Raw genomic sequence first — 24,262 nt, forward strand, 5'->3', positions numbered from 1 at the left:
GGGAAAAGGGAGGAAGTCCGTCAGGTGACAAGGTAACAGACTCCTGTCCAAAAAGGCAGAGCCAACAGAAACTATTAGCTGTAATTGGTACCTAACATGAGTATTAAACTGATGGGATACTGGGGATTTATTTAAAGATGCGGTTTAAGTCATATGGTATGAGCCATGTGAAAACAGCAGTGACCTTGAATAGCAGCTAATTCCCTTCTCAGATACGCTGCTGGCACAAAAAGGCACAAACACTGACAGCTGTGGGCTTGGCCCTGCGGCTGCTCTGCACAGCAAGCGTGTTTCTGGGTCCTGCCGATGCGCCCAGGCCCTGCAGAGAGCCCATCCTGCTCCATCCTCATGTGCTGCTCTGGGTGCCTGGCACACCGCGAGCCAGCCCATGCCATCAGCACAGAGGTGCCCTGGGGTCCAAGCACGTTTCAGGCATGGTGTGGTGGGAGAGAGCTGGGGAAAGCAGGAGGGAGCCCAGGTTTGGTGAGAGATCATGTGTTGCTATTGCTTCTGGGAGGTGATGAAATGCTGCTCCCCGTGGGGAGCTGATAGAAAGGGATGAGGTGATGGATGTGGCTTCGGGGTGCTGGAGGCCCTCAGCAGCTTACTGGGCATCCAAGCTACTGGACTAGCAAAAAGCAGAGAAAAAATTGCAGTTGGAGGGCAACAAGCAGGAGGTTTCTCCCTGGAGAGAGGAGTAGAGCTGAGCTGCTTCCCAGCTGGTGGTGGGCACCATGGGCTTGGGTCCCATGTGGTGACCAGAGAAGAGACGAGTGGATGGAGGGACACCCTGGGAGACCCACATGGAGGTCGTTTGGGAAGAGCGAAAGCAGTGACAGGCACAGGACGTGCTTGCAAATGGATCAGAGGGGTCACTGCAGCCCAGGGAGGAGCAAGCAGGAGATGGGCCATGCCTGTGTTCTCCAGGAGATGGGGTCAGCATCTCCACAGTCCCCAGAGGTGGGCAACAGAGGGAGAGCATCCCAGCAAGAAGCTCAGTGGAGGCGGCTTCTCTGTGGCCATCGCTGGTCTCTGCTGCTCCAGTCTACAGGGACGGATGTCATCACTGGTGTTTGCTTTTGTCCCCTCCAGGTCCTGAACCTGTTCTTAGCTTTGCTGCTGAGTTCCTTCAGTGCCGATAGCCTGGCAGCATCAGATGATGATGGCGAGATGAACAACTTGCAGATTGCTATTGGCAGAATCACCAGGGGGATCGACTTTGTAAAGAGCTCTGTCCTCATGCTGCTCCGCAGGCTGTGGAAGGGGAAGAAGGTGGCCCCAGAGGAAGAGCAGGAGCCCAGCAAGGGGGACAATTCTGCGCTGAACCACGTGGACACTGGCCAGGAGCCCAAGTCGGAGTACATGGACGGAGTCACTGGGAAAGAGTATTTGTTCATGGACGAACTGGACCACATGAATTTCATTAACAACCCCAACCTGACGGTGCAGGTTCCCATTGCCTCGGAGGAGTCCGACCTCTACGAGGAGGAGACGAGCACCCAGTCAGACACCGAGGATGCCACAGTGAGAAAGGTGGGTGGCAGGGCTCCAGCCCCAAAACTGACCTTGTGCTGTCCACAGAGTGGTGCCATTTTGGGTTACTTTTCACTTTTCCACAACATGACATCTGGTATGGCATAGACCAAACCTGGAGTGTTTCAGCAAAAACAAGCTCTCCAATTCCCAGCATGAGATGGGGGGGTCCAAGCAGAGGTTTGGGCTGGTTTGAGTCAGGATATGGGGTTGTTGCAAACACCAGGGGGACCTCCTGCACCCCATGGGATGGGTGCAAATGTCAAAGCACTCGGTTTGGGGTTAAAGATGTTCAAGAGGAATTTGATGCCAGGAAATCTGCTGATGGCACTAACATTGGATCCACTGCTAATGCTTCTGAAAACATCATCAGGGAGGGTACAAAACCAGACAAAGCTTAGCACAAGTGAACATGAAGCAATGCATTTTGCATTGAAAGCTGACATCGAGGCACAGCGAGGGCTGTCAGGGCTTGCGGGATGCCAGTCACCTTGCTGCTCTGGGGGGGTGAGAGGGAGTTGAGACAAGAAATTTAGGAAAACAACAGCAGGCACACTAATGGTGTTCTTAGGGGAAATCGCTGCTTGCCATGAGGTTGCGCCAAAAACGTGGGGAAATTCAGGGCAGTGAAGATGCCGTGGTGGAGAGGAGCAACCTTATCGACCCAGGAAGGGAGGGGGCTTTGTATGAAGAGGCAAATCCTGGCTATTTGTTGTCAGCTGGGAAGAAGGTGGTGTTTTCAGCTGGGGGGGGGGCTGCAGGGGAAAGGCGGCAGGAAGGGCCGTGGCTGGCTGTGAGCTGTTGAATTTGTTCTGCTCTGATGTGCTCAGAAGGGACAAACCTGCCAGAGCTCCTTGGGCAAGGGAGCTGCTGTTGTCATTCTTGTCATTCCCATTAATGTTGGTAGCAGGAGGCCTGAAAACTGGTGTTTCTCCCCGCATTTTTCCTATTATAAGTCCAATCTAGTAGCACAAGTGCCCTCCCTCCCCCCCGCAGTACACACAGGCCATGCTATAGCACACTAGAAATGAGGCCACATTGTACAGAGGTGATGCTGTTAACACCAGCCTGACAATAGCAGGGAGATGCTTCCAGTCTGGCCCATGGGGTCCCCAGGGACCTCAGTTCCTCATCACCATGATGTGTGACCCAGAAGCTGTAGAAAAGCCCCTGTGTGTGGCTACCAGAGGGGTCCCAGCACAGCTCCAGCATCCCAGGGCTGATGTTCTGAGAGCCACCCCGGGCTGCTCACTGTGTGCAGGGGACAAACCACCACCTGCAGCCACCAAATACCAGCTCATCCCATCAGCTGTGCTGGTTTTGGTGAAATTCAGTCAAACAGTGGCCAGGGTGCAAGCCAGGGGGATGCACGAACATTGCAGCCTCTGCCCCAACAGGCAGGAGGGGACGCAGGCTAGCAGGCAGCACCAGAAATGACTGCCTAGTAATTAGAAATCAGGCGCTAATTAGCTCTGGGATAGGAGCTCTGGGCCTCAGGGAAAAGGCTGCAAGCTCACTGTGTTCACATGCCATTGATCAGCTCCAGATGGAGCCAAAGCCCGACACACCACCTCGTGCTGGGGACATGGCTGCTGGTGACTATGACAAGCTGGGAGTGCTCAGAAAATACTGATAAATGTGCTCTCCCTTCAACAGCAGCTCCTCTACGAGACAAAGATATTTTTCAGGGTGAAGTAGCTGCAGCAAGGCGATGGCAGCTGCTCTCCTCGGGTGCTCCCGCCTCTTTGAGCTGATTTATTGTCTGCAGTGAGGGGACAGGGACAGCAGTGACGATGTGCTAGGGCTGTGCAGAGTCCATGCTGCACCTCAGGGCTCTCCCTGGGTGCTTTTTGCCTCGAAGCACCATGCTTCTGGGTAGGGGGACGTCTGGTGGGATGGTCTGGGCTGTGGTGCCAGAGCAGGAGGATCCTCAAATACCGCAAATTAGCGGGGTCGCAGGGTGTGCAGCACTTGTGTGCAGGAAAAGGATGGGGAAAGCTATGGATGCTGGTGAAACACCATGCTGGGCTGGAGGTGTTGTACAGGGCGTGGGACAGAAATAGCCCTGATCCAGGAACGTAGTGGGGCTGTCAGAACGGATGGGTTTGGGGACCACGCAGTGGGAGCAGCACGGGCATCCCAGTCCCTGCCACAGGACCTGCCCCAGGCACCAGAGGTCCCGGAGCTGCTGGGTTACAGGAGCCTGCGGGGCACCTCTTGGGCACCTTTCCCCAGCCTCCGGAGCTGCTGGGCTGGTGCCGCCCCACCTCATGCCCTTGCAAGGTCTGCCCTGGAGGCAGATGGTTTCCATCTGTCCTTCCCTGGGGTCACAACTTGCCTGGCTCCCTGCCTAGGCCTCCTAATCCCCCTGCCACTCCTCTGCTCCCCCAGCCCCAGCAGGGAGCTGCCCTCTGCTCCCGCAGAGCCACCAGATGCCACCTGGTGCCACTGCTGCTGCTCTGTGCTGCTCCTCGAGGCAGTGCCATGCATGTCCCCAGCACGCAGTGCCCCAACTGCAAGGGTTCCCCGAAGCAATGCCTGCTCCTAGAGCTGTGACCATTGCCCCTGGGTCTGCTGGCAACGACAGTGCTTCAGATTACCCCAGTATCATCTGGGTGTGTGCCCTGGCTTGGTGGAGAAGGGAGCAGCTCCTTTATGTGCTACTGAAAGCACGAGCAACCTCAGGGAAGGATCATCTCCTTCCACACAAGCCAATACCATCTTGCATTCCTCCCTGTGCCATCCCCATCCAAGGTCTTCTGTGTTCTGGTTGCTCCCAGGAAGGACAGGTCTGGAAATCTGCTCCTCCTGCACGTGCTGCACAAAGTTTCCTCTGAAAAACAAAAAGTAAAAAATTTCCAGGGGTTTGCCAAGGTTTTCTCTCATTATCAGCCCCTCCGGGCCGTGCTGAGTGGTGTCTGGGAAGGCAGCCAAGCCGAGTGGTGTGGCGGGATGGAGCAGGCGGGAGCTATTTGGTATGCAGGCTTTGAACTTGGGTGAACCTCAGCCTACGAGCCCTCCGGCATGAGCCACACCAGCAGGACGCGAGAGACGTGCCGTGATGGCCAGCCGGGCTTCCACGGACCCGCTGGGACCGGGGCGCCTGGCAGAGCCCCTGGGTCGGGGCGCAGGGAGCAGGCGGTGAAAGCTGCCTGAGACGGTGGCACAAGGGGATGGGACGTGGCTGTGATGCGAGGGTGGCTGGGCACAGGGGGCTTCTGACTCCTCTGAACCTAAATGAAAGTGAAGCTCGTGCAAGCTCACGCGTCACAGATGCTCCAAGGCTCTCAGCTCTGGCTGATCCCACAGCCCCGCTCTGGGCTGTTTTCGTAGGAAAGGGACTTTGGAGCAGCCACCGAGCAAAGGCCCCCACAAAAGGCTCCCAAGCCCTTGGGCAGGCTCCCTCACTGATTCCTGGCACCACACCAGCACTCAGGAGGATAAATCTATCCTATTCCCATAAAAGCCCGATGTCAGATAGTTCCTTTCTCTTTGTGTTGGGTTTAAATCTACTGCAAAGGGCTCACAAAAGCTGGGGGCTCACACTTTGGGGAATCAGCCAAAAATGTGCTGGGGGTGCAGAGCCTGCTCCAGGAACTTGGAAAGCTTTAGAAACATCTCCGTGATGAAGACGAAAGTTGTAGAAAATGAGTCAAAGGGGATTAATCACTTGTGGTAGCAAGAACTAGCTCTCTCCGCATGGCCGGTGCAGGCGGCGGCTGTGACAGTGCCTGTCCCTGCGGCCGGGGACACGCTTGGAGGAGCCGTCACCTGCTTCTGGGGGCAGGGAGCTCTGGTTGCTGCTCATCACACCGGGAGCCGCAGCATGTTTTGCCCCCAGCAGGAAAAGGGCTGAGGTCTGCACTGACAGTGTGGTGCCCCCTCCCCAAAAAAATCCAACGGCCAACAAAATGCCACGCGGTGTCTGTGTGGTTGTTTCTATGCCCCAGGATTCAGCACATCTGCTTGTCCCATTGGGAAAGTGTTTTTGTGGTCCCACATGGGGTCTGTCCCCATGGGAGGAGGGCACCCTACTGGGGCATCCCCCATGCCTACCAAGTCTGTTCCCAACACACCTCCTGTGGAGCAGCCCCTGCTCCTGCCGGGCTTCTGGAGGGGCTGGAGGCAGCCCATGGGTGCCACTGCCCAGCCCAAATCCTCCTCTTTACAGAACCCCCTCTCCAGCGACAATGCCTCGTCCCTGTGCAGCACTGTGGATTACAAGCCACCGCCACCGGAGGAGGAGGCAGTGGCAGAAGAGGCTGAGGACAGCAATGAGCCTGAGGAGTGCTTCACCGAAGGTGAGGGATCAAGAAGAGCCAGGCACCCCGTGGAGAGGGGGTGGTGGATGTGGAGAGGCTGTTGCAAACCAGTGCTTGCAGTGTTACAGCCCTAGGGCTCGCCTAGCTCAGACCAAGCTTCAAATTCTCCTGCCCTTGTGGGTGGGCGTCCCCATGCCCAGCAGGATCCTTCCCCAGCCTCCACCTGGGAAGGGTTAAAGCATCAGTAAAAGCACAAAAAACTTCTCGCTGGTGGAGAGGCAACCCAGGCTCTCTGTCCCCATTCCCAGCCTGTGTGAAGAGGTTTCCCTGCCTCTACGTGGACATCACCAGCGAGAGAGGGAAGGTCTGGTGGAACATCCGGAAAACCTGCTTCCGCATCGTTGAGCACGACTGGTTCGAGACCTTCATTGTCTTCATGATCCTCCTCAGCAGTGGGGCACTGGTAGGTCCCACCCCACTGTTCACCCCATCTTTGCTCTGCAGCAACTCCCCGATGCTTCTCCTCCCACCCTTAATCTCGGCTGCGAACCATCTGCACCTTCAGCTTAGCTTGATGTAGATGGCTCGTCACTTTGCTGCCTCCATTTCTGGCTGGCAGGAGATGCTTTATGGATAATTGATGATAATTTTTCACTGTTCAGCACTTTCAGCTGCTGACGGGTGTGCTTTCCCAGCACCTGGGTCTCCATTTGCATCGACCCCACTAAAAAGCTGTACATCGGCCTTTAGGTCCTCCCTGAGTGTTTGGGCTAGGCATAGCTCAGCTGCCCCTGTAAATGCACGGAGCTGATGGGGAGACCAATCCCTCTGCAGGGCTGGGGGTAAGGAGAGGGAAGGCGAGCAGAGGGACTGGACGTGCCTTCAGGCACACTTCACGTGTCCGCACCACACTTTGAAGTGCAGTCTGGGGCCGGCTGAGGCTGTAGCTGTGTGGGAATCGAAAGTTGTGCTGAAGCAGCTGTGCAGCACCTGGTCACCATGCCCCTCTGCTCACACTTTACATGCCACGTGGACACATGAGAAACCCAAACTCCTAAGAGAATTTCCAAAACTACCTGGGTTCCCAAAGGCGTGTGTAGGTGTCCTGGCTTTTGATTCACATGGAGACTGACGGGAATTAGGTGCAGCTGGACATTTGCTTCAGCACAGCTTTGCTCCAGGACAAACCCTGCTCCACTTAGCCACCAAGAACCTGCAAACAAGAGTTAGACCCCATGTTGGTCTGTAAATGCCACCTGTGGTGAGGCTCTCAACTCTTTGGGCTGCCCCAGGAAAGTAGGGATGATGCACTGTGGCCATGGTTGCACAGAGCTGGGCAGCGGGTCTAGTGGAAGAACAACTGTCACATAGCTCCGCACCTCTTCCAGGCTTTTGAGGACATCTACATTGAACAGCGACGGGTGATACGCACCATCCTGGAGTACGCCGACAAGGTCTTCTCCTACGTCTTTGTCATCGAGATGTTGCTCAAGTGGGTGGCCTACGGCTTCAAGGTTTACTTCACCAACGCATGGTGCTGGCTGGATTTCCTCATCGTCGATGTAAGTGCAACGAGCACCTGCAGGATCGCACTCAGCCAGGGGGTTTGGGAGCGCTACGGGCTTGTGGCCAGCTGTGTCAAACCAAGCCGTGGTTGCATTTTAAAGGACAAAGAGGTGGCTGTGGAATGAGGACTTAGATCATTGTTTTTAATTGCCACTCCTTTTCCCGGTTACAGAAACCCTTTCAAACCTTTTATGCACGCACCAAGCACAAGCTCACAGAGCTCTACTAGAACCCAGCAGAGATGTGAAGGGGCGTAGGGTCCCCTGAAAGCTCTGTGACACAGCAGGCCATTTCTGTGTCCCCGACCACCTCCACCCAAGAGGCATGGACCTCCTTGGGGTGGCCTGGTCACCAGAGACCTGGGGACTCAGTGCCAGTCCCTGTGTCCCGAGACAACATGATGACACTGGCCTGAGGGATGTGCTGGGGAGGCAGAGAAGGGCAGGGGTACACAGATGGGATTCAGTTCCTCCCCGCTGTTTCCATCTGAGGCACTGCTAACTCCCTGGGCTGCTCCTTCCAGGTTTCTATTGTCAGCCTGACAGCAAACTGGCTGGGATACTCCGAGCTGGGAGCCATCAAGTCCCTGCGGACACTGAGGGCCCTGAGACCACTGCGCGCCCTGTCCAGATTTGAAGGGATGCGGGTAGGTGCCTCTTCAAGCTCCAACACGGCTGCATGATGCAGCACCAGTCAGCAGAGCTGGGCCCTGGCTGGTCACCAACATTGGGAACCCATCCCAGACGATTTCCAAAGGTCTCCAGATTGGTGGGGTCAATGCTAAATACCCTTGGCCGAGCCTGAGCCTGCTCAGTGCTGGGGAGGATAAGGCTGGGACACAGAGGTTCCCTGGCCAGGGCCTCCATGGTTGTTTCTCTCCATGCAGGTGGTGGTGAATGCCTTGCTGGGTGCCATCCCCTCCATCATGAACGTTCTGCTGGTCTGCCTCATCTTCTGGCTGATATTCAGCATCATGGGGGTGAACCTCTTTGCGGGGAAGTACTACCGATGCGTAAACACCACCTCGGGGGAGCTCTTTGAAATCAGTGTGGTGAACAATAAGAGTGACTGCATGGCTCTCCTCCACACCAACGAGGTCAGATGGGTCAATGTCAAGGTCAACTTCGACAACGTGGGCTTGGGATACCTGTCCTTGCTGCAGGTGGTACGTACAGAAAGCAACTGCTTTCCCTCCAAGCAGCATGTTGGCTTAGCAGGGCGGCGTGTGTAGCATCAGGGTTAAAATGAGGTGCTCCCCTGATGCCCAGGATGGGTTTCTCAGCTGCTGCTTAGTTCCAGAGTTGGTATTTAACCCCAAAAACCTGCAGAGTCAAGGAGGAAAGGGAGAAGATAGAAGACAGGAGGGGAAAAGGTAATTGTCACCGGGGAACTGTTGTGGATGAATGAGTATAGCACCAAGCCTGGAGTTGCAGAAAGTCGTCCACAGCAGGGGATGCAGGAGCAAGGAGGCAAGAGAGTTTTAAAGCATCATTATTTGGAAAAGGAATATGCCATAATGCAGGGGAGTTGGAGCCAACAAAGCCTTCCATCTGCCCAATCTATCTCTCAGGCTCCCTAAACTCCAGACTCCAATCCAATTTTGCAGCCTAACAGATTTCTGGCAGGGATATGTTCCCCTTGCTACAGTTAGGTCTGTTACAGTCACAGGCTGCAAGAGTTTTGCATGAGGAAGATGACAATTGGAAAAAGAGCATGTGTGTGTTGGCTGCAGGGCAGTGGACGAATGTAGCCGTGCTTCCACTGAACCCACTGCAGCTGAGCAAGGCAAGCAGAAGAGGAACTGCTCACCACAATTTTAATAAAAATATAGGTGTGGGCTCTGTTATTGGGTGGACTAGGGTTACTCCCACTGGATCCAGGGGAACTGGTGGTTGCAGAACCAAAGCATAACCCAAACTGATTAACCACCTATAAATTTAGCTTCCTCTTCAAGGTTTGTTGTTCCATCAGATTCAGGAAACAAGATGTTCAAGCTGTTTGCTTAGCAAATCAGCAGAAAAAGCCTGTAAATACACAGTGTACCTTCACCTCACCAGGATGGGGGTCCACCAGCCATCAGCGGCAGCAAGACAGAAGGCAGGAGTTATGGAGGTGGCGCCAGTCCAGGGAGAAGGAAAGAAGCAGCCAGGAAAATTGGGGCAATTCATTGTTTTAGGGAGAAAAGAGTCCACAGCTGCTTTTTCCCAGCCTCTTTTGAAGTGGTGCTTTAGGAAGTCATTGGTAACCTCAGCCACAGAATGGAGCTTATATGCCCATAGGTGTGCACACACCTGTGTCAACCTCAGTACTTCTGTATGGGTGCGTGTTTCTTGTGGACACAGCACGTGGTCCTTCTGCCATTCTCCCTGAGGAGCATCCTGTGGTGCAGCGGCAGCTCCATGCATGGAGCCATACCCCAGCCTAAGCCCCAAGTGTGTGCACAGTGCCTTCTGCACTCCTCATAGCCCCAGCTGCCTCCTGATGAGCCCGCTCCTCTCTCTGTCCCTGCAGGCAACCTTCAAAGGCTGGATGGACATCATGTATGCTGCTGTGGACTCACGTGAGGTAAGGGGATAAACAAGGACTTCTCGCTGCCAGCACCAAGTGTCACCCATCCCATAGGGCTGATTCTACCCAGCTGGCCAGGGCTTCAGCTGGGTCATGGGCCAAAGAGTGGAGAACCCCCCCAAAAAGTCCCCCTGCCAAGGTCTGCAGCTTCAGAGAGGGCGGTCAGTTGTGTCCCTCCAGAGCTTTCTGCCACCCGTGTCATTGTCACCTGCATCCCAGCCGCCATCCCAGCTGCACCCCGGTCCCTGCACTGGGCTCCCAGCCCACCCTGCAGCTGGGGCTGAGCCCAGCTTCAGCTTTGTGGTCCGAAATTTCCACACTGCACCTACAGCTCTGTGTGACGTCCTCCATGTGCTCCTCCAGCTCAAAGAACTTATCCCATCCTGGAGACAGTGATATATATACATGTATCCAAAAAAAAAAAAGATGTTTCAAAGAGTTTCATGTTTGTGCTGTGATCCATCCCCAGATGTGTCCCTGCACCACCCCCGAGCATGGCCATGGGCTGATACGGTGGGAGGGATTTCCTGCCTTTCTCTAAGGGAGCACAGCATTCACCCATGCCCCATTGAGGGCCAGCCCTGCACACCCACACCCCAAGCACATTGTTTTCACTGCCTTTTTTTAGCTTCAGAAACAGCCTCTCTGCTCGTCCCGGCTGCAGCTGCCAAGCACCCAGCCATAAAGCTGATATGGGAGAAAATGTGCTCTCCTCTGCCAGGAGCTTGCCTTGAAATGGAGGAAGTCAGCTGTGTCACCTAGGGACATCTCGGCTCAAATATTAGAAGAATTAAATGACACCTATTGAGATGAGGAGTGTTGGAAAACCCTCCTCAGGAAAACCCTCCCCTGGGTGCTGGTGTGGTGTGAATTAAACCACCTTTCCTTTCCCCTTTCAGCTGTATTTCAGCCCTTGGAAAGCTGACTGTTGGGAAGAAGCCCAATTTGCTCATTGATATCAGCCCTGCCCCCATGCAGCCTTCCTATTCCCCAGCACAGGGTTCAGGATGTCCTTGTCCTCAGCCCAGCTGGCGCCTGCTCCCTTGGGGACCACACAACCCAGCCAACATCTGCCAAAGGCTTTGCAGCAGCCACACCATTCTCTGTCAAGATATGGTGGCCCCTGGACCAGGGGCTTGGGGACATGCTTTTGGGCGAGAGTTAGTGTCATGTATTCATCTCTTATTTCCCATCTCTGCTGGCCAGATTGAAGAACAGCCATCGTACGAGATCAACCTCTACATGTACATCTACTTCGTCATCTTCATCATCTTTGGTGCCTTTTTTACCCTGAACCTCTTCATCGGTGTCATCATTGACAATTTCAACCAGCAGAAGAAAAAGATAAGTATTTTCTGGGTCCTGCAGCCATCTCTGCCTCCTGGAGCCCTGGTCCAGGACAGAGGGGTGCAACATCTTTCCTTTTCCCACCATGACTTTTTACTCATCGTTTTTCCATGTGTTGGGGAAAGACTGAACTTCTGAAAATGAAAACTTCTGAGCTGTTTTGAAGTGAATAACATGGGACAAATGCGGGGGCAGAGAGTGCGTAATGCAGCACGTGCTGCTCGCACCAAGCAAGTTCTGAGATCACAGGATCTGGGAACACGGATCTAGGGTGAGCTCTAATAGGGCACGGGGTGCCCTGCTTGCTGCATCAGGTGCTTCCCCAGTGCTGTCATCTTGCCGCAGCAGGAGGAAACCACAGAGCTGGGTTTAGCACCCATAGGTGCTGTCAGCAAGGGGAGAGTTCACTGACTCAGCACAGTGAGCAAAGCCCAGCTGGGGATGCATGGTGGGAAGGAACAGGGCATGGTCAAGGGTGTTTGGTGGGAAGATGTGAGTCCCCAAGGCTAATGGTGGCGATTCTCTTTATACTTTGGAGGCAAAGACATCTTCATGACGGAAGAGCAGAAGAAATACTATAATGCCATGAAGAAGCTCGGCTCCAAGAAACCCCAGAAGCCCATCCCCAGGCCCTCGGTACGTTGAGTTAAGCTCCTTGGAGCACAGTGGGGAGGGAGTGCCTCAAGCCACTGACTGTCCCAAGTGAACAAGAAAGGTCTGGGAAAGAGTATTTGCCAGCACAAAAAGCCAAATCCTGGTTCCCCCTTTATCTCCTCAGATGGGATCTTTGTAAGGGCTGGGGCTTCAGGAGAGGTTCACCTCCTGCCTGGGTCTGTTCTTCAGCCCTAGGTATGCTGGCAAGGGCAAGAGGGGGATCCCTTTCATAGGCATCAGGTTTTTCTCCTAGTTCCTCTCTCACAGATAGGTTAGAGTAGGGGAAACCTCAATGCTCATAGAAGGGAAACTGGTCCAGCCAATACATACACAGTTGTGACTAGGGATTCTTCTTGATGGCCCAGCTCAAGTGAGGTCTTTTCCCGTGTGTTCCTTTTTGCCCTGATGCATGAGCAATGGGTATACTTGGAAAACAACAGCCCTGTGCCCACATCTCACCCACAGTGTCACCAGCCTGGCCTCATCCCACGAGGTGCTGGGTGTTTTCCTCCCGCAGCTTGGGCTGAGGCCCACATAGGGGCTGTGACCCTGAGATTTCCTGCACACTGTTAAATATGGTTCCTTCTTCTCTTTCTGTTGTGTCTTTGTTTTCTGTGGGTCTGTTCTGTGTTCCCACCTCACCTCTGGTCCTCCATCGTTACCCACATGGCCCCCACGGCAGAACAAGTTTCAAGGGATGGTGTTTGACTTTGTTACCAAGCAAGTGTTTGACATAACCATCATGATCCTGATTTGTCTTAACATGGTGACCATGATGGTCGAAACAGATGATCAAAGCGAGCTCAAAACAGACATCCTCTACAAAATCAACCTGGTCTTCATTGTCATCTTCACTGGAGAATGTGTGCTAAAAATGTTTGCCTTGCGCTACTACTACTTCACTATCGGCTGGAACATATTTGACTTTGTGGTGGTCATCCTCTCCATTGCAGGTAAGCCCTGGAGGCTCTACCAGTTCCTCAGGTCTCCCACCAGGTAACAGAGAGTAGAAATTGTCTGTCCAATCACAGCTATCACCAGCCAACCCCCTGTGCCCACCCTTTGAGCAGGGTGAAGGGACCTGGGACAAGAAGGATGTGAGGCCACCCTGTGCTACCAAGACAGGGTGAGGAGCAGGAGATGTGTCCTGCACCCTCCATCTCAATGTTTCATGGCTGCACTGCAGAAACAGAGCAGCAGCATTTAATCTTTGGCTCTGCACTCAGAGATTTGAATATGTTCCCTTTCCCGTCGGAGGAGCCGAGATAACTGCATGCTCTTGGGGATGGCCTCATCCCAGCCCTGGTAGATGATGGAGAAGCTCCACCTTGCCCTCCTGTGTCAGCTGAAGAGCACAGAAAACTCACTTCTTTTTCATCCCTTTGCAGGTATTGTCCTCTCGGACATCATAGAGAAGTACTTCGTATCACCCACGCTCTTCAGGGTCATCAGGCTGGCAAGGATTGGTCGTGTCCTCCGACTGATCCGAGGAGCAAAAGGTATCCGGACTCTCCTGTTTGCTCTGATGATGTCCCTGCCTGCCCTCTTCAACATCGGCCTCCTGCTGTTCCTCGTCATGTTCATCTACTCCATCTTTGGGATGTCCAACTTCGCCTACGTAAAGAAAGAGGCAGGGATCGATGACATCTTCAACTTTGAAACTTTTGGGAACAGCATCATCTGCCTCTTCCAGATCACCACATCGGCAGGATGGGATGGTCTGCTCAGCCCCATCCTCAACAGTGGCCCTCCCGACTGCGACCCCGAACTGGAGAACCCTGGCAGTTCAGTAAAAGGGAACTGCGGCAATCCATCCATCGGCATCTTCTTCTTCTGCAGCTACATCATCATTTCCTTTCTTATTGTGGTGAACATGTACATCGCCATCATCCTGGAGAATTTCAACGTGGCCACGGAGGAGAGCAGCGAGCCGCTCTGTGAAGATGATTTTGAAATGTTTTATGAAACGTGGGAGAAGTTTGACCCAGATGCCACCCAGTTCATTGCGTACAGCACCTTGTCTGACTTTGTGGACACCTTGCAGGAGCCGCTCAAAATTCCTAAGCCAAACAAGATCAAGCTGATCACCATGGATCTACCAATGGTTGCTGGGGACAAAATCCACTGTCTGGATATTCTCTTTGCCCTGACAAAGGAAGTGCTGGGAGACTCGGGAGAGATGGATGCCCTGAAGGCCACCATGGAGGAGAAGTTCATGGCCGCGAACCCCTCAAAGGTTTCCTATGAACCCATCACCACCACTCTGAAAAGGAAGCACGAGGAAGTGTGTGCTACAAAAATCCAGAGGGCTTTCCGGAGGTACCTCCTGAGGCGCTCGGTGAAGCAGGCCTCCTACATGTACAGGCACAGTAAGGATGAAGACGCCCTGAGAGGGGACGCACCTGAGAAGGAAGGTCTGATCGCAACCAAAATGCATGAGATGTATGGGAACAGTGGGACAGACGTGGAGACAGCCCCGGCCTTTAGCCTTGCACCTGTGCCGAGCTCAGAGACTCAAGATGCTCCTGGTGAAGTGAAAGTGTGGGATGGGAAACGCATTGTGAAGGAGTCGCTTGTATAACAGGGAGCGATTTCCATCTCGTGGCATCGCCCATCCTGAAAAGACTCCATTTGTATCTCCTCTTCAGAAATCTTCCATGTTCAGATCAATAGATCTCAGATGTTGAGCTAATTTCAGATATTTCAGGCAGACACCTTAATTTTCTGAGCAGGATCTCTTACTGATCCTGGTTTTTGTAGCTCACTGTACTTGCAAAGGGCTTAATATTTTTCTTATGAGATTGAAATGTGAAATCTCTCTATTGTTGGTGAAAGAGAAACATTTTAGTTTTGAAATGATCTAATCATGGTAATGATGTTTTTCAGACATTAACAAATGAGGATGACTGTCCTTTTACTTAAAGTAATTGTTTCTTAATGTTATTTCACAATGAAGATATTTTCTTCCTATTATTCTTCCAGAATGCAGCCAAGTAACCAGTGAAAGATGAGCCAAGTGAAATAATATTAAGAATAATTACAGAAGGGTTTTGTGAACAAAAAAATCTCCAAAGTCTTAAAGTAGCACCTTTTTTTTGGATATTTTAATAAGCTTTATGGATTTTTGTTATATACAGAGAAAGTGCAATTATGTCTTAAGGATTTGTTTGCATAGCCAAAACAAGCATCTGCAGATATGTTCTCAGGGTTAAATATCAGATTTTAAAGGTCTCTGAATATACACTGAAGCCATAAATCATTCAGGTCTCCATGGTACGAATGTAAGCTGTGTTTATATTCATGCTTCTCTTCTGTTTTCCCGTTCCATCCAGATTTTGTGGCAGGAAAGCAATGGACAGAGGTAGCATTTGGAGAACCTCCTCCAGGAGCTCCTTGTAACAAAAAAATACCTTGCACATTTTACTTCGAGCCCCACAGCAAGCAGAAACTAGCCTTAGCTAATGAGACACATCCCCAGGGAGTAAGGAGTGGTCTTTGCATTGATGGCATCATTGATTGCTCAATGACATCCCATAAACCCCATCAGCTACCGAGCGCCAGGGCTTTAACATAATGAATGCTCCTACCCAGGAACACTCAGGAGGGGTGGCAGGTGGGTGTAAATTCTCCAAATTACCCAATACTCGGGCAGGGCGTCCTTCCCTCTGCCAGGGCTCTGGAGCTGCCCCTGCACCTGTTGGTGCCATGGTGCCTGCAGAGTCCTGGGGCCAGGAGGATCCTCGCCAGGAAACATCCCACAGAGAGGGCTTCTCCCAGGGGAAAGTCCTGTCATTGCTCCCATAGGTGGCCAAAAGGAAAGAAAATGGAGTAAAATGAGCAAAAGTACCCCGGTTAATCTCTGGACTGCCTTCTTTCTACAAAAGGGAAAACACTCTTAAGATTGAAACAACCACAAACCAAAACTTCCACTTAAAACAAGGGCTGCTGCTTGAAGCCAGGGGCTCTGTCTTTTTTTTTTCTTCTCTTCTGTTTTGTTTTGTTTTTAATTATTAATATTATTTCTTCTCCCTTCGGCTGGTTTTGGCTCAGAGCCGTTGCAGATGCCATATGGCACCCCGCGGAGCTCGCTTGCATCCATGTGCTTTTGGCCAGGCGGCAGAGCCGGGGCCGCTCTGCCCACTGCATCACACCACGTTGTGCTTCCATTTCCATGTGCATAGAGTGACGCTCCCTGGAACAGGAGCCGTAGGGTGTGGCGTGCTGCTTTAAAGTGCCTTTGCATGGGAAGCATCCATGGCACAGCTCTTTCCAGCCCAGGTTGTGGTTCACGATCAATGCTGCTTGTACGTACGTGTCGTCAGTGATGGAAAAATGCCAAAGAGCAGAGTTTGTGTGAGCTAAAGCCCTTTTTCTTTGTACATTTCTTAAAATAAAAAAAAAAAAAAAAGTAAATGGTCGATTATTACAATACCAAATGTGTTGGTGTGCGTTAGGGGAGAAAGTGTTTTCCATACCACTGGGAGGGGGAAATCACCTGCCCCAGTCATAAATACCTGCTCCCTCCAGGGAGCCTCTGGCCACACCATCCTCTGCAGGACCCCCAGTAGTGGGGTCCCATTCTGCTCAAGAGACCTCCTGAGATGAAAGCTCCCCCCAGCACCTCCAGCCCAGTCTCTAGAGCTTCTGTTCTGCTCATGGATACGTCCCATGCATCCTTGCTGCCTCCTGCCTCCCCCAGCAACAAGCCCCAGCTATGGGAGATGCTGCTGTCACTTCAGCCAAGGAGAAGGGAGGACTTGGAGGAGGTGTCCAATACTGGGCTCTGTGGAGCCAAACCTGTCCCACTGGCTGCATGGGAGCAGGTGAGCATCACGCAGAAGAGGCAGCAGCAGGTGAAGAACATTTCTGTGCTGATGTGTGGCCAGAGGCTGAGCTGGGAGAGACCTCCGGGACCTGCTGATGTCCCCTGGGGCCACAGCACAGCCTCACTGTTGTTTTCTCTCTCCCTAGAACAGCTCGTGCCAGGGCTGGTGTAATTCAAGTGGGACACATCACAGCACCCACGCAGGCAGCAGGATGGAGGGAGGAGGTGGCACAGCCCCCATGTCCCTGTCCCCCTGCGGTGGCAGGAAGGACAACAGTGAAACACAAGCCACCATGAATAAGAATGGGCTGGTGAAGGGTGCAGCTGCCTGGCCCTGGCTCAGCTGTGCCCTGTGCTCGTCCCGCCACCCGCTGTGGGGACACGAGACCTTCCTCATGGGACCGTCATGTCTTTCCCAGGCACCTCCAGCCTGGGGAGCAGCTGCTGGCCTTCCCTGCATGCTCATTGCAGCTCCTATATCCAGCCCCAGGGGCTGATTACCAAATCTCTCCTGTGTTTCCTGTGCTGTCCCAGCTCCTAAGCATCTCCGTCACTGCTGGCTTGCCAGGACATCACAGCCAGGCTGAGTTTTAGCAGCAATACCAAGGGTGCTGACAGTTTAGCCCCAGCGTACAGCTCCATGCATTGCACAGCCTGGCCGCTCTGCTGCAAGAAGGCCTCTCCCATCATCTCTTTCCCTGGGGCCACAATTTCTCTGGAAACCTTTATTTCTGCTCTTGCTCGGCTCACACCCCCTTGCACACAAGGTGAGACTTGGGCCGGCTCCCGGCAGCTGCCGGATGCTCAGAAACAGCAAAAAAGAAACGACCTGCAGAAAGTGGAGGTTTGGGGAGGCCCCAAGAAGACAGAGCCGGGCTCTGGGGACCAACCCGGCTGGCAAAAGTACCCCAAGGTGTTTTTCAGATGGAGTTACAGTTCAGTGCTCACCCGTAGTTCGCAGAGCACAGCGGTTGGAGAGGTGCTGTGGCACAATGTGACAGGGAACTGCATCTTTGTGCCAGAGAGATGGGGCCAGGGCACAGCTTGGGTGCCACTTGTGGTGGCTGTGCCCAAAGGATGCAGGAGGAAGGGTCTCGGTCATGGCAATCATGCTGCAGAGAAGGACCAGGCATGGTGAGCACCCAAATAGGGGGCTCTGTTTTTTGGACAGCCTGTCTAGGCTTCGCCCTTCCCCAGATTGGCAGTCCTGGGGACTCTTTGGGGTACTGGGGACAGGAGCTGCGCACCAATGCCACTGAACCCTGCAGCGAGCAGGAGAAACCCAAAACCCACCTCCTTCCCGCACTTCATGTGCTGCTCTGACCTCGCAGCCACTGGCCCAGCCTCCACCACTGCCTGTGGCTGCGTTCCACATCTCCCGCAGGGCAGAGCCGGTGCCGTTAGGGAGCTGGGGTGTGATCCTGCTTCGCCTGGGGTAACCCCATCCCCTGCCCTGTGGCACGGAGCCGTGTTGGTGCCAGCACCCCCTCCCTGCACTGCACCTCTGCCAGCTGAGGCGTGGAGTCGCCGAGTGCTCCACAGACAGGCTCACCTCCACCGGGCGTGCAGAGCCCCCAGCCTCGGTCCTCTCCCTCAAATAACTCTGCCATGGTGAGCACGGCCCAAGGACATGAGGCTGGACAAGGCAAGGGCGGGCACAACAACAGGGGCCCCAGCGTCTGCGCTGCATTCAAAACCAGCCCCAGGGAAAGTCCCCACCACGGCCAATTTACATGAGCAGGAAAGACGCCGTCTTGCGTAGCAGCAGCTTTGCCATTTTTAGGTGCAAAGGCCAAGCTGGTTGGAGCAGCCGTGGTGTTTTTGCAGAAGCAAGGGTCAGCGACTGGATGCTTCCCTGTTGTTTGCAGTGAAAAAATGGCTGATTTCTGCAGGAGGCTCTGGGTGCTCCAGGCAAACCTCTGGCTGATGGCCCTGGCTGCAGGTAGGCATCCAACACCGGCTTTGTGCTGTAGAGGGTTGAAGGAGCAAGAAAGCATGCACATTGGCATGCGTCCCTTGCTTTGTGCATTATGGGACTCCATCCATGTCTGGCTTTAAATAAATTAAACTTTACAAGTTATGAGTTTTCGCACGAAGCCAGACTGTGGGGTGATGGGGAAAGTGCAGGGCTGGGATGGCGCGCAGGAGCTGGTGGGCAGCTGGGGCCAAGGGAGCTGGGGAGCCGGGTGCCGAGCGGGTGCAGAGCCTTCATGGCTGTGGTGGAGGGAAAGAAGAGTTTTCTTCACCATTTATTGTTCATGGAGGCTGGAGGATGGGAGCAAGCTGGGGACAGCACATCGCTGAGGCCAGGGCCAAGCCACCTTCCTTTGCTGCACAGGGCTGCGTGTTCAAGAGAGGAGGAGAAATGGGAGGAAAAAGGCTTTTGTGGTTGACCTGGGGGGGTCAGTGTGAACATCCCTATGATGTTCCCTTTGAATCCCCACGGAGAAGCAGCCTTTCAACCCAGGACAAGGCTCCTGTCCCTTTCCTCCCTCTCCTTGATGCAAGGGTACCCACAAACCCTGAAGCAGCCCCCACCCTCATCTTCAGGCTGAGGAACCTCAGCCTGTGGGAGAAAATCATGTAAAGGGTTGCTGTTGGGCACCTGAGCCCAGCGCAGATTTGACGTTGCAAGGGTTCATCCTTACTCTCAGGGTGGCTTCAGAGAAGGTGGGGAAAGCTCAAGCTGCTTGTGGAGGCAATGGAAATCTTGCCTTTGGAGGGTCTGGGGGCTTCAAGGTGAGGAGCCAGCTTGGTCATCATTCAGAAACAGCAGCAGAGCTCAGAGAGCGAAGCCCCGGCTGCAGGTGTCAGGGACACAAACCCAGCGCACAGGCTGGAGAAGGGGCATCTCTGCATTGTAAAATGAGATGAGGCCAGAAGGGAGAGTTTGTCTGCAGGGGGGCAGGCATTAGAGACAAACTGGGCAGCCTGGTCCAAGGAAAGTCTCTGGAGCTAAGTCCTCACCATGCTGCTCATCGGGGCGGGAAGGTCTGCAGCGGGGCAGCAAAGTGTGGGGCAAAGCTCAGGCTGGGGAAGTGGCTTCTTGTTCTTCTTATTATTATTCTCTTCTTCTGGGGGGCTCTGCAGCAGCCCCAGCACGCTGGAGGTGGTGCAGCCCCCACCTCCGTGCCAGCTGCCCTGCAGCAGGGCTTGGCGAATGCTCACTGAGCAGACGGAGCTGGGCGCTGAAGCGGCGCGGCAAACAGGGCTGGTGCTTCCTGCCCAGCTGCAGCAAGAGGAACCGGGCACCCGCGGGGCACCGGGCTCCTCGCCCCGGCCCAGTCCATTTTAATAGCAAAGGCAGGTTTCACTGGGTTGTCAACCAGAAAGCAGCTTACTTAATTCAGGAGATGGGGTGGAAATAAGAGGGCTTGTGCTCAAATGGCCTCTGAGTGGGGTCTGGTTGATGCTCCTGAGCTCACTGCCCCATATGGGGAGGGTATGAAGGACCCACAGGGCGTGCTGTCCCATCTGGAATGTCCTCAGTGGGCTCCTCCTACAGGAGTCCTTGGCCAGTGTCTCAGACCCCTTCTCCTGTCTTGCAGGTGGGATCTCAGCAGTTGGGAACAGCACCAGTAACAGCACAGGTAACATCTCAGACCCGCTGGGCTCTTTCATGTGTCCCCAGGGTCCCTCCCAACTCTCTGGCTGTACCATGAGGCTGCCAACCCCAGCAGAGCCACAAATGTCCCCAGAGCCCTTCCCAGGCTGCAACCTCCTCTGGGGCATCTCCCTCCCCTGCTCTGCCTCTGCAAATCCAGATCCGTTTTGTCTTTCCTAAGGACATGAGCATTTTAACTCAGCATTTGCAGAGTGCATTGGGTGATCGGGCCATGGCTCGGGACCAGGTGACAGAGATGATGGGCTTGTGCCATCCCCACCTCCAGGATGCTGAGCATGAGCTCTGCCACCCAAACAAGTCCCAGCTCTGGGACATGAACACAGGCAAAACACAAAATACAGCAAAATGAACAAAAAAAAAAAAAAAAAGTAGAAGTGATGGGGAGAGAATCCAACTGGGGGTCTTGGCAAAGGCTCCATGATGCATGCCAGTGCAGACTGTAATCTGGGAGCCAAGCTGGGGCTAAGAAGGCATATGTACATAGAGATGGGTGGGAGCAGCAAAAAAGTGACCCAGTGAAGTCACTTCCACAAAAAAAATGAGTTTCCACTACAAGCACCATAGCTTGACGTGCCCACCCTTGTCCCCTGGCAGGCAATGGGTGCCGAAAGCTGCACCAGCACCCGCGCTACGTGGCGGCCAAGAGGAACACACCCATCAGCTTCATCTGCTACACCCCAGAGCCCCAAAGCATGCAGTGGTACAAGACGGTGGAGGGCAGCGATCAGATCTATGTGAGGGACCAGAGCACCTCCCGCTTCAGTGTCGAGAGGAAAGAAAACTTCATCAACTTCACTATCTTCGGGATCAGATACGAGGACAATGGCATCTACGCGTGCGACAGGAAGAACCTCACATCGGAGAACAAGCGGCCGCACATGTGCGGGACGGAGCTCAGAGTCATGGGTGAGTGGGAGCCCCCCGTCACCTCCGCCGCTGGTGTGTGCCCTACACACACTTTTCCTCCTTCCCCCCTCCACGTGAAGCCCACATCACACTCCTGGCACCAACCTTTCCTGTGCTGGTGGGACCCCTTCAGACACAGCTGTAGGTGCTCCACCACATGGCAGATGTTTCTTTGCGTGCCGGACAACCCCCCAGGTTTGCCTTGGCATGTCCATCCCATATAAGTGCATACCAGGGAGTGCATTGCCCTAAAAAATCACATTTTTCCCAGTTCTGGTCAGTGGTGGGTCTTACCCAGGGTGCCCCATTCCAGAATTGGTCCCTGATGCCAGCCTCAGGGGGTTGCAGTGCCCTGGTCCCTTCCAAGAGACATCACCCCAGTCCCCTTCTCTGCTCTGGCACAAACCTGTGGTCGTGCCGAGCTTGTCCCCGTTCCCTGGGAGCCTGGCACGGAGACAGGGCTCAGGGCTCTCTCTGTGCTGCTGCTCCCAGGTCACAGCAACATCCAGCAGATCCAGAGCAGGAACACCCTGAAAGATGCCATCATTATCATCCAGTCCATCCTGCTGGTCGTCTTCATCAGCGTCCCCATGCTCCTCTTCCTAGACAAAGTGAGTGGCAGCATCGCCAGCAGCGGGGACATCCCTGGCTCCACCGCCGCAGTGCTCACAGCAGTGCCCCATGTCCTGGGCAGGGCAGTGAGGGCACTGCTGGGGCCGGAATGGGCAAGGACCGGGTTTGGGGACATGGCTACCTGAAAAAAGCATTTAAAATGGAATGGGGGAACTGTCCAGATTTGCCTGTGGAGGCTGTGGGGTGGAGGATCCTGGCGCAGGCTGCGCCAGCTATTGTGAGAGTGCTGGTGACACCCAACCTGTGACTCTCCTCTCTATAGGGTGAAGGCAAAGAGAGCCCTGAGGAGGACCACACCTATGAGGTAATGCTCAATTAATTATAGAAATACCTCTGTAATATCAGTCTGAGCCTTGAAACAGCCAGTTATGCCCTTGCTGGGTGCCTGCTAGGTACAGCAGCCCTCGCAGAGGCCTGCGTGCCTCCCAAGTGCTTATTGCTCCTTGGCCATAGAGCAGCTTGTAGACCCCAAGCCAAGCTCTAAGCACATTCACCCATCTGTCTCCATCTCCCCTTCCAGAAGCTGCCCTGATCCCTGGGGAAGCACTCTGGAGATGGGTCCCCGCTTAGGGGTCCCCCTCCCATGTCTCAAACTCCTTCTTCTCGGCACAGGGTCTGGAGGTGGAGCAGATGGCCACCTACGAGGACATCACTCCTTTCCGTGACGTGAAGGCCAAATGGACAGTCGGGGAACACCCAGGGGAGGAGTGAGGGGTCTCACACCCACCACCAGGCCAGCACCGGTGGCATCGCTCCCTGCCAGCACCATGCCAGTGCCCTGTGGGGACAGGCACCCAGGTCCCGATCTGCCACCACGGACCTTCAGCTGCCTCCAGCAGCCCTGCACAGAGCTCGAGCCTTGCTGCCCTTCGGTGCTCGCTGCGCTCCCCAAGACTGTCCTGCCCCAGCTGCTGAACCCCTAAAGCCCATGTAGATATTAGGAGCCAACCCCAGCCCCCTGGTCGCCAGCAGCCCCGATCCCCAGGCAGCCCCACATCTTGCTCTGAGCTCCTGCGTGGCCAACACAATGGCAGTACGGTGCTGGGTGCTGGGGCTCCTCTGTCCCCACCACCTCCTGGAAGGAGAGGACCATGCTTGATCACTCCCCGTGCTGCAAGGACCCTTGTGGGCTGTGAGACCCCGCTGTGGGCCCTGTAATCCTGGCAGTGGAGCCAAGGTGAGCAGAACTATCAGGGTGTTTTAAGTAGATTTGGGGCCACTGTTTAGCTCTCAAGCCATAGACGTGCCCAGCAGGCCAAGCTGGAAGTTGTAGAAGCTGGAAGATCCTCTGAAAGTGCCTCGTTCTCTCCAAAGACTACAGAAAAGCTGGGGAGGCAGCCCAGTCCTGGAGGGTCTTGCACAGGGCTTGCTCCTCACCAGGCAAGAGTTGGCCTGTGTCAGAAGGATGTTCCCTTGGAGAGGGACAAGTGCAACCTCAGAACCTATGGGAAAGATTTAAAGTGTGGGACACAGATGTACGACTGCTTTTTCAAGATGTAATAAAGGTAATGGGTAAATTCACATCCTGCACCTCCTGTTCCAGACATCCAAGCTGCGTCCTGCCGTGCCTGATCCAGGGGTGTCCTCGTGCCGCATCCTGGTGCCACCCCACTATAACCCTGGTGCCAGGGTCTGTGGGATGTCTGGGAACAAGGAGCAGCTTTCTGTGGGTTCTGCTCAGGCAGCTGGAAACCAAATTTCACCCCTTCAGGGCCCCAAGTGCAGGCAGGGATGTGAAGTTGAGAGCAGCTGTGGGCTCTGCTGGAAGCCCCAGCTGAGCACTCACAGGGGGACCACCGCGGCCCCAAGACGTCAGTGATGAGCTTGGGACGAGACAAAAACCACCGCCAGGAACCAAAGCAGGAGGAACAGGGCCCCATGCCAGGAACAAAGAGCTGAGCTCTGCTCCAGATACATGTGCTCTTGCAAGAAAAGCTAGAAAACATCTGGAGAGGAGCAGAACGGCACTAATTGGTTCTGTTAATAAAAACTGTTTTGGCGCGGCAGCAGCAGGCGTGCGGGTGACGGGGCTCAGGGCTGGCTGGGCACAGCACCGGGGCTTTCACTGCCGGGGGGGTCCCCGGAGGCGTGGGGAGCCCATCACGGTGGGTTTGACAGGATGAAGCTGGACAAGGCAGGACACCAGGGTGACGGGCAGTGGGGGGGGGGGGGGCGGGGGGGTGACAACAACTGTGAGGCTGAAAGATGAGACCTCCCCAAGTCATGGATAGCCAGCAGAAAAAAAAACTAGGGTAAAATTACGAGCAAATAGGGAACAGGCTGGTTCTTGTTTACTGGTAAATCAGCTTAATGGAAAACTGGGATTCAATCTAAATAGCACAA

At 54.3% G+C, this 24,262-nt stretch overlaps 2 protein-coding genes across 2 annotated transcripts in view; both read left to right on the forward strand.

Moving 5' to 3' along the window:
- SCN4A (sodium voltage-gated channel alpha subunit 4) overlaps positions 1-16,321 on the forward strand; it is a 46,546-nt gene extending 30,225 nt beyond the window's left edge. Inside the window, exons 16-26 of the mRNA XM_082778873.1 lie at positions 1,093-1,533; positions 5,705-5,834; positions 6,104-6,258; positions 7,184-7,357; positions 7,885-8,007; positions 8,248-8,526; positions 9,873-9,926; positions 11,136-11,277; positions 11,815-11,912; positions 12,613-12,883; positions 13,319-16,321. Coding sequence (XP_082634999.1) covers positions 1,093-1,533; positions 5,705-5,834; positions 6,104-6,258; positions 7,184-7,357; positions 7,885-8,007; positions 8,248-8,526; positions 9,873-9,926; positions 11,136-11,277; positions 11,815-11,912; positions 12,613-12,883; positions 13,319-14,511 — 3,060 coding nt within the window. The 3' untranslated portion in view covers positions 14,512-16,321. The remainder of the gene's footprint in view (positions 1-1,092; positions 1,534-5,704; positions 5,835-6,103; positions 6,259-7,183; positions 7,358-7,884; positions 8,008-8,247; positions 8,527-9,872; positions 9,927-11,135; positions 11,278-11,814; positions 11,913-12,612; positions 12,884-13,318) is intronic.
- A 2,218-nt stretch (positions 16,322-18,539) lies between these two features.
- CD79B (CD79b molecule) lies at positions 18,540-23,440 on the forward strand. Its single transcript, XM_082778868.1, has 6 exons — positions 18,540-18,697; positions 20,304-20,345; positions 20,975-21,286; positions 21,779-21,897; positions 22,182-22,223; positions 22,532-23,440. The coding sequence occupies exons 1-6, from the start codon at positions 18,631-18,633 to the stop codon at positions 22,628-22,630; spliced, it is 681 nt and encodes a 226-aa protein (XP_082634994.1). The 5' UTR covers positions 18,540-18,630; the 3' UTR covers positions 22,631-23,440.
- Positions 23,441-24,262: the final 822 nt, after the last annotated feature.

The sequence above is a fragment of the Aythya marila genome, assembly GCF_965140915.1.
Source record: "Aythya marila genome assembly, chromosome: 25".
Taxonomy (NCBI): Eukaryota; Metazoa; Chordata; class Aves; order Anseriformes; family Anatidae; genus Aythya; species Aythya marila.

What these genes read in the sequence shown, in the direction of transcription:
- CD79B (XM_082778868.1), top strand. Translation starts at nt 18,631, where the DNA reads ATGGCTGATTTCTGCAGGAGGCTCTGGGTGCTCCAGGCAAACCTCTGG. An exon ending in GCTGATGGCCCTGGCTGCAG is followed by an intron (nt 18,698 to 20,303) that starts GTAGGCATCCAA and finishes CCTGTCTTGCAG; the next exon opens with GTGGGATCTCAGCAGTTGGG. An exon ending in GACGGAGCTCAGAGTCATGG is followed by an intron (nt 21,287 to 21,778) that starts GTGAGTGGGAGC and finishes TGCTGCTCCCAG; the next exon opens with GTCACAGCAACATCCAGCAG.